Source organism: Mauremys mutica, chromosome 12, assembly GCF_020497125.1.
Source record: "Mauremys mutica isolate MM-2020 ecotype Southern chromosome 12, ASM2049712v1, whole genome shotgun sequence".
Lineage (NCBI taxonomy): Eukaryota > Metazoa > Chordata > Testudines > Geoemydidae > Mauremys > Mauremys mutica.
The window spans coordinates 68806122-68821804 of NC_059083.1; the positions used below are offsets into that span (position 1 = coordinate 68806122).

The 15683-nt window shown below is 47.2% G+C and overlaps 2 protein-coding genes across 5 annotated transcripts; one reads left to right on the forward strand and one right to left on the reverse strand.

Moving 5' to 3' along the window:
• The first annotated feature begins 591 nt into the window (after positions 1-591).
• On the forward strand, positions 592-7671 carry NT5C (5', 3'-nucleotidase, cytosolic). Its single transcript, XM_044981503.1, has 5 exons — positions 592-813; positions 5958-6058; positions 6137-6197; positions 7004-7118; positions 7217-7671. The coding sequence occupies exons 1-5, from the start codon at positions 628-630 to the stop codon at positions 7435-7437; spliced, it is 684 nt and encodes a 227-aa protein (XP_044837438.1). The 5' UTR covers positions 592-627; the 3' UTR covers positions 7438-7671.
• A 139-nt stretch (positions 7672-7810) lies between these two features.
• ARMC7 (armadillo repeat containing 7) lies at positions 7811-12603 on the reverse strand. Of its 4 annotated transcripts, none has more exons than XM_044981504.1 (4): positions 12543-12603; positions 11382-11476; positions 11077-11220; positions 7811-8976 (listed from the first exon to the last, which is right to left on the reverse strand). In XM_044981504.1, the coding sequence occupies exons 2-4, from the start codon at positions 11470-11472 to the stop codon at positions 8639-8641; spliced, it is 573 nt and encodes a 190-aa protein (XP_044837439.1). In that variant the 5' UTR covers positions 11473-11476; positions 12543-12603; the 3' UTR covers positions 7811-8638. The 4 variants fall into 4 exon arrangements, with proteins under 4 accessions (XP_044837439.1, XP_044837441.1, XP_044837443.1 ...); XM_044981506.1 differs by lacking the exon at positions 12543-12603 and adding an exon at positions 12340-12494; XM_044981508.1 differs by lacking the exon at positions 12543-12603 and adding an exon at positions 12174-12323.
• Between the last annotated feature and the right edge of the window lie 3080 nt (positions 12604-15683).

The window sequence follows — 15683 nt, forward strand, 5'->3', positions numbered from 1 at the left end:
AGGAAACAAGAAGGGATAGTGCAGCTAGTTCAAACAGCGAGGGGCTCAGCTTGTGTAGGTGAAAAGCTCTCTCATCTATTTATGGTGATATGAACAAATCCTAGTACTGCAGTCACCAAAAAAAAAAAAATTGTGGGAGGCTTTCTCGATCCTAGCCTTGAAACGACTTAGGCTAGGCCTGAAGTTCAGGCACCTGCAGGGGGCTGGTCGGTAGTTTAATAACAAGAAAGCACTTACACAGCTGATCTGGCCAAGCCTGCGCCCTCCCTTGCGCCGAGCCCCCCAGCGCAGACCCGGCTGCGCTTTGGCACTCGTTCCGCCGCAGCTTATTGCAGAGATGGAGGATTTCCCCCACTCGCTGCTCCGGGGCGAAACCCCTTCTGCGACTCCAGCCCCGGCCGGGCCTCGCCATCGCTTTGGCACCACTGCTGCGCGCGGCCCGCGCCATCCCCAGTGCCGCGAGCGCGCAGACCCCTGCAGCCGCCGGCCTGCCAGGGACTGATGCATATTCATGAAGACAAGCTCCGCCCAGTCCCATTGAAGACTAGCCACTGAGGCGCGCTAAGGCGGCCGCCGCGCGCGCCTGCTACCACGTGGGTTCTACTCTAGTAGCCGGCCCCGGGCGCTATGGCGGGCTCGGCCGCGTCCCGGGTCCGCGCGCTGGTGGACATGGACGGGGTGCTGGCTGACTTCGAGGGCGGAGTGCTGCGGGCTTTCCTCGCCCGCTACCCCGGGGAACCCCACGTGGAGCTGGCGGAACGCCGGGGCTTCTCAGTCCGGGACCAGTACCGCTGCCTGCGGGAGGACCTGGGGGTGAGAGGCCGGGGCTGGATCGAGGGCAGTGGGACTAGGCAGAAGTATTGCCCAGCATGGCAGGTGGGCAAAGGGGGTGCCCCAGCTGGCCGATGCGCTGCACTGCGTGGTGGGCCGGGGGCAGTGTGCCCTGGCTGGGCAGATGTGCTGCAGGGGGAGGGTGCTAATGCAGGGTAGGTGTGTGTCAGAGCAAGGGGGACAGAGCAAGCTGGTACATGGATGATCAGTGGCTCCATGTCTAGTTGGCAGCCAGTATCAAGCAGAGTGCCCCAAGGGTTGGTCCTGGGGCCGGTTTTCTTCAGTAGCTTCATTAATGATCTGGAGGATCTGCACCCTCAGCAAGTTTGCAGCTGACACTAAACTGGGAGGAGTGGTAGATACACTGGAGGGTAGGGATAGCATACTGAGGGACCTAGACAAATTAGACAAGGGGTTCTCAAACTGGGGGTCGGGACCCCTGAGGGAGTCACAAGGTTATTACATGGGGGGGTTGCAAGCTGTCAACCTCTACCGCAAACCCTACTTTGCCTCCAGCATTTATAATGGTGTTAAATATATTAAAATGTGTTTTTAACTTATCGGGGGGGGTGTCACACTCAGAGGTTCACTATGTGAAAGGGGACATCAGTAAAAAAGTTTGAGAGCCACTGAATTAGAGGATTGGGCCAAAAGAAATCTGATGAGGTTAAACAAGGACAAGTGCAGAGTCCTGCACTTAGGACGGAAGAATCCCATGCACTCATACAGACTAGGGACTGAGTGGCTAGGCAGCAGTCCTGCAAAAAAGGACCTAGGGGTTACAGTGGATGAGAAGCTGGATATGAGTCAACATTGTGCCATTGGGGCATTTTGGGCTGTATAAGTAGGAGCATTGCTGGCAGATTGAGGGACGTGATTGTTCCCCCGTTTGGCACTGGTGAGGCCTAGGGTGACCAGATGTCCCGATATTATCAGGACGGTCCCAATTTTAAAATATTTGTCCCACGTCCCGACTGCACATCGGTCGGGATGCCCTTTGACCCGATATCGAGGACTGCTCACCATCACCACCAAAGTCCCGGGGCTGGTGTGGCAGCTAAAAGACCATTATTTATGTTCCTCTTTTTCTCTGTCACCAGAACTAGGTACTTGGCTCACTCAATCCAGTCTGATTTTCATAGGTTTAATCTGATCAGGCTATTCACTTGCTTGTAGTTAGTGGCTATTTTTATACTAGGAACTTTTGAGCATCTTCATTGTCCTCTACATTAAATAAATAGGAACCCAACCCAATTGAAATGAAAATAGTTTATCCTCTGAGTGAATCTGACCCTGGTATCCAGATGCTTTGGGGCAAATATTTTTCTTCTACTAGGCTAAGTGCTCTTGTCTGTGTTGCTAGTCTATACATTATGATGTGGTGAGTCTGTAATCCACCTCATGGTGGCAAGATGGATTTTGGCCTCTTTGTGGGTTTGTCAGATCCTATTACTGATTCATACCCATACTGCCCACCCCCCAAAAAACTCAGGGGTGCCAGTGGGCTACAGAGTCAGCACCTTTAGATCACTGGTTTGAATCCCTCTGAGGTCAGGATGAAAGAAAGCTGTTACCATCTGATAACTGTTAATTTTAATTGTGGTTATTCTCAAAATGTGCTAGGTGCTGTACATGCGTGTAAGAAACTGTCTCTGCCCCAGGGCAGGTACCGTGTCTTTGTATGTATGTGTCTGTATGGCACCTAGCAGGTTAAAATTTAATCATGACTGGGGGCTCTATCTGTTACGCTGATTTAAATTATTTGATTACAGGCATGTGTCTTAGTTCCAAATTTAAATAATCCACTCTGCCCCTTTACTAAATACCATTTAGTACTTTTTGGTGTTTAAATGTCATTGTTGTTTGGTATTTTAATCCTTGCCTAATCAATAGGTATTTTATTAATTGTCCATTTGTGATGAACTTTAACCATTGCCTACTTCCAAGTTTTAGTTGTTAATTCTTGTTTTAATATTAAGTGTTGCTTCCTTTCTATTTATGGTCATAATTTAAGATGACCTAATTTCACTTTGTAAATGCTCTGTTTTTTAAGTTATTGGTGTTTAACTCCTTTCTCTTTGCTTTACTTGATTGCCAAGTTGTCTGTGTGAAACGATCTGGGTTCTGCTTCCCAACTCACAGGTGTTCACACTACAACACCTGGATCATAGCTTAGCCAGATTCAATAAAAGGATTTGACATCTGCAGGCACAACAAGAATACCTGGAGTTGTAATAAGTATTTAAAAAAAATAACAACTCAACAAACAACAACTTGGGGCAGCCAGGGCCACCCAGAGAAGGGGACAGTTTGCTGCGGGCTCCCAAACTGAGTTGTATTGTGACGTGGCGCAATACCACTCACTAAAATTTGGTGATGGAGGAGCTGAGCTGCTGCTGCAAAGTGAGTGCAATACGGGCTAGCTCTCCAGTCGTGGCGGCGCAAGTGGCATGACAGGCTAGCCACTCCAGGTACAATCCTGTGTAAAACCCTAGGCATGTACTTGGGGCAGCTAGCCTGTCCCAGCACTCATGCTACCATAGCTAGTATTTTTAGAACGCCAGCTCAATCAGAACTAGTGCATGTGTGTCTCCTGGACCTGGAAATTACACCCCAAGCTCCCATGTAGACATACCCGAAGTGTGAGTGGGAGCTTAGTCCCCAGAGTCTATTCAATCCTTTAGGCTATTGTGATTGCTAATGAGAGGGTGAAGAGTTGTGGTGGGTTTTGTGATATGAGTAGCGTTCTGCTACAACCAGCACTGAGACTCCCCAAGTGATTTCACACAGATCACGGACCAACCACCCAGTGGAAACTTTTTTTTTTTTAAATGGATTTGAGTTGAGTGCAGACCAGTTATGTCCAACTAAAAGGTGGATGAATGACACTTTTAATTTTGTTTGCTGTGTTTAGAATGAGGAAGCTCATAACTAAATGTATGGAGGGCTACACACCCCACCTCGGCAGTGTAGCTTCTTAGTAGGGGACAAAGGTGCCTCTGAACCATATAGCAAATCCTACAGGACAGCAGTATTAACTCACCTTTTCTGTGCCCTTGTCTCACTTCAGGCCCTTGCTACCCTTAAGGGAGTCTCCTCTGAAAGTGAACTTTCTCCTGGCTTATGATCACTCTCTTAAACCCTGCCTGGGTGTAGGTCAAAACCTTCCTGTTCCTTCTAAAGGTCTGGTTTCCATCAACTTCAAAATGTCTTTGTCACGTTATTTCACCTCCTCTCCACGTCATCACAGCTTGGACAGCTGCATCAAAACACTGCCTCTTGCTCCGATTGCTGAGGAATGAGCAGCAATCCCCCACCACCCCTGAAAACTGTCAGTTGTGGAGCTGCCTAGGAGTGTCCTGTTTACGGCAGGGGAAGGAGAGCGTGGAGCAGAAGCAGATAAACTCTTTTATTATTACAAGCAGGCTCATCCCTGTGCCTGGAACACAGGCACCAGGACCGAGGGGTACCTCCCATACTAATGGGCTGTGGGGGCCAGTGGAGTCCCCCCATGCAAATGAGGGCTGCTGTTAGGGGCGGCTCTATGTATTTTGTCGCCCCTAGCACGGCAGTCAGGCGGCTTTTGGTAGCACGCCTGCGGGAGGTCCGCTGGTCCCACGCCTTCTGTGTACCCACCGCCGAATCCATGGGACCGGCGGACCTCCCACAGGCATGCTGCCGAAGGCAGCCTGACAGCTGCTCTCACAGCGACCGGCAGGCCGCCCCCTGCACCTTGCCGCCCCAGGCACGCGCTTGCTGCGCTGGTGCCTGGAGCCACCCCTGGCTGCTGTAACTTGTTCCTCTGCTTCAATGGGCGGCGGAGCAGAATCACCAGGGTGCTGGTTGTCCTGGCTGGGACCTTCATTCGTGACCCCTCCCTGCCTCCATTCTGTTCCAGAACAGTCCCTGCACCTGTGGCTGCTGGAGATGGCTTTGCACCTGGTGTAAGGTTCTCTGAGCCAGGTGTTCTCCAGAGCGACCTTCTACCTGTCTTGCAACACTTCTGTTCTCCAGCCAACTAGTCAGCAAAAAGGGGCCAGAGCACAGTGATGATTCTGTCCCTTATTTACTTCCAGAAACGGACAAGAAAAGTCAGTCCTGTTATTTATTAGAGTAGCAGCATGGTCTCAACTATGCATGAGACGGGGAACAAGGACCTCACCAGACTGAGAGCCAGTTCTGCCGTTTGCATGACCACAGACGAGTGCTTTTAACCCCCATTTCTTTATCTGTAACAGTCAGGCTAAAATCTACTCACAGGGGCAATGAGGATTAAGGACCACAAAATGCCCTGTATTATTGAAATGTCTTTGTAGCGGCAAGTCACAGGAGGAGGCTGCATTATATTAAAAATCACACTTATCATTGTTCTGCCTGGTCCTTTTCAGCCTCTAAAATCAGGCCCTTGGCTACAGACGTATGAAACAAACAGTCAGTGACAAGCCTGTGTTCAGCAGAAGGCATAGTCTCTGTTGCTTTTCAAAATACAAGTAAATAAGCTTTGAATTTCCTCGCTTTGGTCATTTTGCCACTAACTTAAACATCTTAAAATAGAGTTTGCACTGATGTTATCACCCTGTCGCACTGAAGCCAGAATCTGCTCTTAGACATTTTAATCATGTTGCTTGAGGCCTTAGAGAGCACATATACAACAGCATGGAGAGCAACACAGCAAACCTCCCTCCAGTATGCTTCAGTCGTGGCCTGGCAGGATCAACTGTAAAGCGTGAGGACAACGGAGTCTCCGTGTCCCAGTCTGTCCTTGGCCCCTCTGCTGAGGGTGCCAATTATCATGCTGTGGTGTTTTGGGGTGTTCATTTGGTGGCATGTTTGTTTGTTTTTGTAATGAGGTGGATATATATCTACTGGGAACTGGAATGAGATCCAACAACTCACTTCACGCAGGCCACCAGATGGTGGTAACTTCCAGTCATTACCTGCCTGGCCTGGATTTGTCCTGGCAACCAGTGGGTGAGACTGTGACCCATTACCAATGATCTCAGCCACTTGGTCTCCCTCTGAAAAGTGGACAAAATAGGTCCTTTTGACCCCAGGGTAAATTCAATAGCTATTATGCAGAAAGCTACAATAAAAAAAATTGCTCATTCTCCTCCTCTCTCTTCCAGGCTAAGGTAGCCAGTGTCTATGAGTCACCTGGCTTCTTTCTGGGGTTGGAGCCGATTCCAGGAGCCATTGAAGCCATCCAGGAAATGATCCATATGCAGGAGTAAGAACACTTTGCAGTACACAGCTCTTTTCTATTCTCCATGTTTGATGACTACTAATCAGGGCTGTTTCTTTTTAGCACTGAAGTTTTTATTTGCACGAGCCCCCTGCTGAAGTATGAGCACTGCATCCTGGAGAAGGTTGGAGCTTCCCCCCCACCCTTGCTTTAAGACTGCTATTGCAGAATCCAGCCCCTTTCAACTGTTAGGACATGCCCAAGTACCATACCAATGTGTGCAAAGCCAAGCTGCAGCCTGTGAAGTCTGCAGGACCCAGCATGCAAAAATACTCCATCTGAGTGGCAGCTTTTCAGACTGAGAGGAAGTATTAAAGGCCAGAAATAGTACTGTGTCATGCCTTTTGCAAGGCATCTGAGTCTTACGCAATAGAAGCCAGAATATAATACTTAAAAACCCAGCCAGACAAACAACAACTTTCAGCAACTCATACCCACAGTAGCAAGAAATGGCATGGGAAGGGTGGGGGAGGGTAAAAGAACAGATGCAATATGGTCAAGTAGATGCTGGCTTGACTCACTACATACTCCAGAGGCAACCAAGGGGTGTCTGATGCACTGCACTGGGAAGGGACTGCATGCCAGAGGCTCCTGTGAGAAAATCCTGACTAAATCGAGAGATGATCACGGGCAGGCAGGAATGCAGGGAGAGAGGGGTTATTACTCAAGTACTTTGGGGTTAGATAATGAAGGGCCTGGTATAGGCCATAGGTTGACTCTCCTCTCATGCTGCTTTACACCAGCGTAACTTCAGGTACCCAGTGCAGTCATGAGCGAAGGGCACTGAAAGTACAGTTCACATCAGTCAATTGCAAGGTTCATAACACTCCTAGAAGAGATTTGGGCCTGTAGCATGAGATCACTATGCTATAAATAGTCAAATTTGTGCTAAGTAAAATTCTTCTAATGCTCTACTTCCTCCCCTAACAGTACAGCTGGGTGGAAAAACACTTGGGTCCTGAGTTTGTGGAGCGACTGATTCTGACCTGGGATAAAACAATTGTGTCAGCTGACCTCCTGTTCGATGACAAAGACACCATTAAAGGTTTGGGAAACTTGAGGTGGAGATTTCACAGCAGATGATTTACTGTTGTTTGGGGAAAAGAACAACTAACTTCAGCTTTCCATTGTGGCTCTTCTCAGGTGCAGAGTCTAAGCCGAGTTGGGAACACATCTTGTTCACTTGCTGCCATAACAAGCATCTCGAGCTTCAGACCCCACATAGGCGGCTGCAGTCGTGGGCCGACGACTGGAGGGGGATAGTGGAAAGCAAACGCAGAAGTAATGCGGAAAAAAAATGCTATGCTAGTCTCATTGCCAATGGAAACGGACAGGTTGGGAACTGGCAACGAAATCCTGTTTAAAGGAAGTGCACTGATCTGGGTAGGGGCAGTTTTAAGGGCCAAAGATAGAAAGCTTATTTTTTAAGATCTGTATCTTTAGACTATTTGGAGGGAGAAACTCGACAAGAGATGAACAGCTGCTTATAACGCTAGGTAGCATGTTTTGGGTTGGCAGGAAGGAAGGAAGAAGAAATTAGAAAGAGGAAGCAGGCCTGTAAAACTCCATGAAAGCACTCTGCCCTCTGTCCCGTCCACTCACGCAGTACCTGAAGCTGTAAGTATGAGGGACACAGTCACGTTAGGAAAGGAAATCTTGTTTTCAACAGTTTAACCATTTTAGTAATCTGGCATACGAAACCAGATTGGCTGTTCAGCACCCTTCCACTTTTTCCCCTGCTTGGCGCATAATGAAAGTAGATAGTTTCACTTCCTGGTTCTCCTGCTTTAATATGAGCTGCTAAGGTTTGGGTTGCAAATGCTGTACTCAGTGAATGTCTGGTCCAGAACTGTCTACACTTAATGTTTTATTCAGAGTAAGTTTTACAAAAGCTACTACAAGACCGGTTGTCCTTCTGAGCTGCAGTCTGCTGTTAGTATTCCTTTTGAAATCTTAATCTGCATCTTTCCCACCAGCTATGTTGGGGAGAATACATTATTCCTATTGATATTTAACATCAGTAGAGCTAATTAACTGGCCAGGTGCCTGTGGTATGAGGATGCTGGCTCATACTTAGTCCTGAGGTATGTGATCAGACTGCAAATTGTAAGGGGAAGAAGGTGCGTTCTTTCCTACTGAGAAATAAAGACCCTATGATTTAAACATGTTTCAAAGCTATAATTGAGAGGACGGGCAGCAATAGCTGCAGCTAGGGTGAAGGTGCTGTAAAAGAATTGTGTTGGGTTTACATTACCTGACAACCACACTGGAAATGGTAACATCAGAAATGGTTATTTGGATGATGGTTCAGGAGTCGCTTGTCCTGCTCTTTAACAGCCATGATTTGTTTTGTAGCAGTTTAGCTGCTAATCTTGTCTTCTGGACCCATGTCCCGGCTCCCCACCTGCCCCTTTCAAACCGAGGCAGATTTTTAGGAATGTCTTTCACTAGTTTCACCAGCCTCTTGACCTATCCTGCAGGTGGAGGGGGCTCTAAAGATGGAGTCAAGAATATTTCTTCTCACGCAATAATAATCTTAAACTACTCCATCTGCTCTGCATAACATCAGTCCTTTGGGAGCGGGATCCCTACAGCTGTATGTTTGCTCAGGTTCCTGGCTTCCTCCACCTGCACAGGAGAGCAGTAATCCTCAAGGAAGACCCTTGCTAGGTTGCTTAGCCTCCTGTTAGCTGAGAGGGAGAAACGTAGCATGCACTCCACCACTGGGAGCGCTGTGGTCTGTTGGCGAGACTGTGGTGTGGTCAAGTACATCAGAGTAGTCACTGCTGACATCACGGTCTCCTCATTTGAGCTGGATAAGCAGTTTATTACAGGTGCCACCCCATCTGCCTCCAAAATATAGTCCTTGTTTGTTTTATCCAGACAGAGATTACAAAGACCACCTGAAATAGAAAGGAGAGGGAGTGTGGCACCAGCTACCACCACCTTAGATCACCCTCTTAACACCTAACTAACTCCCTCTTGAGGTTCAAGTGGCATTGCTGCAACCAGGAGCCTCAACTCTTTCTTAGGGCTTGTCTACACAGTAACTAAGATCAAAATAACTGATCGCTGCCGTTCATGCCTTTAGTTAGTTCAGAGCAAGTCTAACACAGATGTTTTTGTTTTTAAAGAAAACTAACCTACTTAAGTTATCACAATAGGACACTCTTGTGAATTAAGTGTGTCCATACATAGACTTGCACTGAACTAACTACAGGTGTGAATTCCACCCAATTTAATGTGCTCATTACTGGTATATAAAGTACATACTATACCAAAAACAAAATACTGGTTTGCACTTCACTGAGACCTTTGTCCCCACATAGAATCAACTGGCCACAATATATTTATAGTAGTTGGAAAACTGTGTCCACCCTGCTCCCGGACTAAGTTTATTCTCAAAAGTCTGTCCTTCCTTCCTCAAAATGATTTTTCAACCAAAGCACTCATTCCCTTATATGATGTTAGGGGGCGCTATGCTCTTAGAGGTAACATCTTTCACAGGAGATTAAACAAACACAGAACTTGTCATTTAAAAATCCTCTGGTAAATTTTTCAAGAGGGGGGTTAAAAGATTTGTTTTTTTGTTAAGGAAGTGCCTTATTTCAACTCTGAGGTGGCTACAATCCAGTAAAGAGTGAGAGATTCCTAGAAATACCTTCTGTACTGCACAGGGGCTATAGTGAGACGTTAATTAGTTATGAGAGGTACTATTAGAAGTAGCATGGCATTATTAATACTAATTAAGATATTGTAAATATAATTTCTATTGGTGCAAATACTAATATGTATCCTGTACTAACAGCACTTTGCACTTAGGGTGCAGCCATACTAGCAACATTTGATTGATAACATCCCCAGTGCAGCTCCGCCAGTGGAAGCTGTAGTAAGTACACAAGGCTATGTGTATTCAACCATCACATCATCTAACCCTGCTAACCATTCAGGATTTGAATTTGGCGTGTCTGGCTTCCAGTTTGTATTGAATCCATGCTGACTGGCTCTAACGGGATTCCTCAGAAGACTTCATTATATTATTTAGAACAGGTCCTTTTAGAGGATTCACTCTCAACAATAATCGTAGTAACACCATATTGGACTTGCTCATGCTCTGTGGCAAAACCTTAGTTGTTCTCAATGACTGTATCATTACAGTAGGGACATGGGTTAAAAATGATCATTAAACTAGATTTTTTTGTTCCAATATTCAGGGTTTTACCTAGTCTTAGAAAGTAAGTTTGTTTATTTTTCAGCTCTGCAGCATGTTAGTGGAGTGGAGACTTGTCTTAATGTGAAATAATTCACCTCAAGCCCCTAGCTTGATCTCTCTCACCTGTTCCAGCTATTCTATTCTATAAGAACATAAGAAAGGCCGTACCGGGTCAGACCAAAGGTCCATCTAGCCCAGTATCTGTCTACCGACAGTGGCCAATGCCAGGTGCCCCTGAGGGAGTGAACCTAACAGGCAATGATCAAGTGATCTCTCTCCTGCCATCCATCTCCATCCTCTGACGAACAGAGGCTAGGGACACCATTCTTACCCATCCTGGCTAATAGCCATTTATGGACTTAGCCACCATGAATTTATCCAGTCCCCTTTTAAACATTGTTATAGTCCTAGCCTTCACAACCTCCTCAGGTAAGGAGTTCCACAAGTTGACTGTGCGCTGTGTGAAGAAGAACTTCCTTTTATTTGTTTTAAACCTGCTGCCTATTAATTTCATTTGGTGACCCCTAGTTCTTGTATTATGGGACTAGGTATATAGGTTTTTATACTGCCCTCATCACTGTAGTATCTGAGGGCCTTCCAGTATTGCATTAAGCAGTTTGATCAACATCTGCCACAGATGGTTTGTCATATGTGGTTGATCCTCTCTCTCAAATTCAAGTGACTACAGAATCAAAGCAGTGAGGCTAGCATCCCCTGACCCATCAGTATCCAACCAGTGCTTGGAACTACTATTGTTCATTTTACAGATAGTTTTAAATCCACTCCTTACCAATTGCAAACTCCACAAGGATCTCATTGTCCTCTGTGAGCATATCCAGGAACAGGTCAAGGACTTGAAGCTGTCGGAGATATTCATAGTTCTTGGGATCGTAGGCGAAGTTGGCTAGATTAGCCAGTACTTGCTCCTTGGCTTCTGCAATTTATAAGCAGCATTTAGGTGAAGAAAGCGGCAGCTGAAATGGGCTGGGCTGTCTAATTCTTGAAGGAAAAAAATCAACCAGCAACTGATGAGCCAGCTATGATCCTGACATTTGGAATATATTTTAATAAAAGGAAAAAAAAATATAAGCTCACCTGGACTCTCTGTTACCTGGAACTCGGTGACCAGCGCTTGTAAGTATTCAAGCCGCCCCAGTTCCAGCAAATCCCGCTGCTTTTGGGACATGGTGCTAGAGAGAGAAAATTAAGTTTTATTCACGATGTCCTGAATGGCCCCAGTTTCACTGCAAGGTTAATAAAAACATTCTAACAAGTGTACAATATTCAATTGATTTTCTTGTCCCTCCCTTCAGACTCACTGAGGGAACTGCAACTGGCAGTATTACAAGCTCAGGCCTTGTCCATGTTTGGATCCGAACCATGCTCACTACAACAGGGTTTAAACATACCTTATCTGCACTGAGAATCATTGACAATTGTCCCATGTTTGGTCTAGCATTGGTGCAGCTCCATTAGTGTATCATAGACTACCCATGAGTGTCTTTACTGTAGTGTCTTCTGAGTAGGGCTAGATTAATGCTGGTAAAAACCTCTGCTCCTCACCTACACTACAGTTTCCATCATTGCAACCTTTGGTGGATTTATGTTGATTTTCCTAGAGTAGATGAGGCCACTTTGAATGGGGTGGAAGCGCCCTCTATGCTTAAAATGCACTATTGCCAATCCCAAATATTCAAAAATTGAGAGTCAAGATGCACAAAATAATGAGATTGGTTTAAAAACCACAAGATTTTCAAAGAAAATAATCCATTTTTGTTCCTTTCTATTTACTGGGGGGTTTCTTTAGGCTGCACTGGATCACATTTTCATGCTTTTCTCCACAAGGGATAGAACCTGACTATTTTTTTTTAAATGAAAGATTCTCACGTAGTCACAGGACTCCAGGAGCTGGGGCTTTAAGAACCCTCAACTCCAGTTACTGCAAGACTCTCGCTGACAATCAGAAGAGCTCGCAACACTGCGAGCGGCCCAGGTGCCTCCTGGCCGGGTTACAGGCGGCCCCTCCCGCTTTACAATCCAGCTCGGGGCTTACACCGTCTCCGGCGCTGTCCCAGGCGCTGCGCCGAGGACGCCAGCGGGGGGTCGGGCCTGTGGGGCGCAGCTCGCAGCGCGGCAGCGGCCCACGTGCGCAGGGCACAGGCTGGGCGGGCAGGGACCCGGGACGGGACCTGCCACGCTGCTACCCAGGCCCCCCGCCCTGCCCTCACGCGCAGAGCGCCGCGCCACGTCACTAACCGCTCCTAACGCGGGGCACAGACGAGGCGACCCATGCAGCAGGGCGGAAATGACGTAGAGGGCAACCTTGAAAGAAGGGCGGAAATACTGAGAGCGCGGCCGGACGTGACGTTGGCGGGGGCGGGAGGCCCCGAGGCCTGTAACGGTGCCCCGCTGCGACCCGCCATGGTGGGCCGCATGTCGGCGCGGAAGCGGCTGGCAAAGCCCCTCCTCTTCGGCAGTATCCTGTGTGCGTTGGCCACCGCCTTCGCGTACAGGTGCGGGGAGGAGGGACTTGGCCGGCAGAGAGCGGAGGGGAAGTGCTGGGGGGGGGAGCCGCACTGGAGGCCTTGGCTGGCAGGTGTGGGGGCCACTGGGGGAGTTGCCTGGCAGGGATTTGGGGGGCAGGTGTTGATGGGCACTGGAGGCCTTGGCCAGCAGGGATGTGGGGGGGCACTGGAGGCCTTGGCTGGCAGGGATTGGGGGGCAGGTGTGGGGGGGCACTGGAGGCCTTGGTTGGCAGGGATTGAGGGGGCACTGGGGGTCTTGGCCGGTGGGGATTGCGGGGAACTCAGCTGGGTGGGGAGTGCGGGGGGGGGGTTGGCTGGCAGGGATTGGGGGAGTTCAGCTGTGGGGGGGGTGCTGGGGGCCTTGGCTGGCAGGGATTGGGGGGACTCAGCTGGGTGGGGGGCGCTGGGGGCCTTGGCTGGCAGGGTTTGGGGGTCTCAGCTGTGTGTGGTGGATTTTGGTGGGGGCCCTCACTTAACTGCAGTGACCATCTTTCTCTGTCTCAGGCACCGCTTCTTCCCCGAGGTGGAGGAGCTCCGTGCCAGGGAGTATGAGCGCTATGAGAAGAAGCGCCAAGATGTGGTGGAGAGGCGCCAGAAGCAGCTGGCTGAGCTGGCAGAGAGGAAAGCTTCCCCATAGGCTGTGATCGGAAGGAGAGGCTTTGCTCCGGGGACCCTGCTCCTTCAGTGGGGATGGGGAGCTGTGTTGGGAAGTGAAGAATGAATGTATACAACTCTCGCACATGGCACACGGCTCACGTGGACTGGGTGAAGTTTCCATCAACCTGGCAGGGATGTTGGCTGGTGACTTTACTCCCTCAACTTGTTTGATATGCATGAGTGATGGCTTCAAATATCTACCAGGTGGTATCATGTTCTATTAGTCAGATCAGAGCTCTGACAGTCTGGAGGTGTGGGTTCAATTCCTAGCTCTGCCAGTGATCTGCTTTGTGTTATGTTGGGCAAGATGCTCAACCTCTCTGGGGTCATCTCTGCTAGGAAAAGTAGTTGAGTTTAGATTGGACTTAGCTAATGTGCTAGCTGAGCCTAACCTAAATTTGACCCTTTTCCTAGTTTAGACACCTTTAGCTAGTCAAATTGTAGCCTAGAAGATGTTACCTGGCATCTACACCAGAAAAAAAAAAAGTCAGGTTTTGCTGTATTAGCCAAGCCTGATCTGAACTTGACCACTTTTTCTAATCAAGAAAAACCCTCTGTGCCTCAGCTTTCCTATTTGTACAGTGGGGTAATAATGCTTGCCCACTTGTATGAAGCATTCTGAGATCCTTGGATGAATGGTGCTATATAAGTGTTAAAATAACTGACAGGTGGTAATATACCTGGGCTAATTGCCAGGTAGAGTGAGAGGTGTCCAGAATTCTTTTGGATCTCTTCAATGTAACATTGTATATCTTAAGTGATTTTTGTAATCTTGTTTCTGCCATGGTAGTATTGCACACCACCAAATAAGACTTTAACCACAACTTCTGCCTGATAAGTCATCTTTAAGAGCGACCGATGAGCTTAATTTAGGCATAAAATTACCAATCCCTGGGTGCAACCCACTGGTTATTTATTACTCTGAGTGGCATTCAAAGCAGGCTTCTTACCATTAATTGGAATGTTTTCTTCCCTATATTTTATGCTGAAAAATGAAGGGACCACTCTCCCTTGAAATTACAGATGTAAATAAACAAATACTATAACGTCTAACTCTTCCTGTAGTAGAGAACCTTGGGTAGGAGCCTTTCCTTTGCTTTAGGAAGGGCCTAAATTTCCCCCAGGCGATGAAGAGTTACCCACACATAAGGCTTTTGCTCATTATCTTTGTATTTCTGTACAACAATATCTTTTAAATTCCCTGTCCTGTCCTACTTCCCCAAACTGCTGTAATATCTGCATTCATAAGAATGGCCATACTTGGTCAAACCAGTAGTCCATCTAGTCCAGTGTCCTGAATTCAGCCTGCTACTAGGAGGGCAAACAGCTTCGTTCTAGGCTGAACCTGTGTTGACCAGCCTTCTTGTAGACAAGGACAACAAATTTCATACCTACTCTGGACTCAAATGGAATCTGTTCATCCACCCCTTTTGGGTTTGTTTACTCTGGTAAATTATTAGACATGCTGAGTTGCAAAACAACGGTAAAAGAAAATTACGTGGGATACCTGTGGCTGCAGGGGATAAGAGTGCGTGTGTGGGAATAAAGTTTTTGAGGCCCTTGGGAGAAGAAAGGAGAGAGAAAACATACAGGAGATGATAGAGAACAGAAAATAAAGTAAGGAAATAAAGAGGAGAAGGGCAAAGTGGAGGGAAAGAGAATGAAAAGCGGGAACAGCACATGCACAGCAAGATACATGCTTTATAAAAGGAAAAGAAAAATGGAGTGAAGCCAGGAGGGGAAGGAACATCTAGCAAAAGGACAGGAGATAACTCTATGCCAGGAGTCCAATGTCCTGGTCTAAATTCAAAGTTGCACAGGTTTAACCAAAAGCGTGATTCTAAACCAGTTTACTTAAACTGGTGCCACTTTGTGTATGAACACTCTTAAATGGACTTAAACCTGGCTTGTGTCAGTTTAGCTTACACCTATATTATTTACTTATTTATATTTTATTTTTATTACTTGTAAAGTTACAGGTGTAAGCTAAATTTGATATTAACAGTCTTAAACTGATGAGTGCCCACACAGGTTTACACTGGTTAGTTAAACTGAGTTTTAAACCAATTCAAGTTAAACAAGTACAGCTTCAGTAGACAAGGCTTAGCCTAGGAGTTGGAATGAACTGATTAAATAGAAATATGATTGCTACAATTAAATGCAGCACCCAATCATTTTTAAATTACATGGGTGTGGCTAGGTGTGTGTGTTAAAG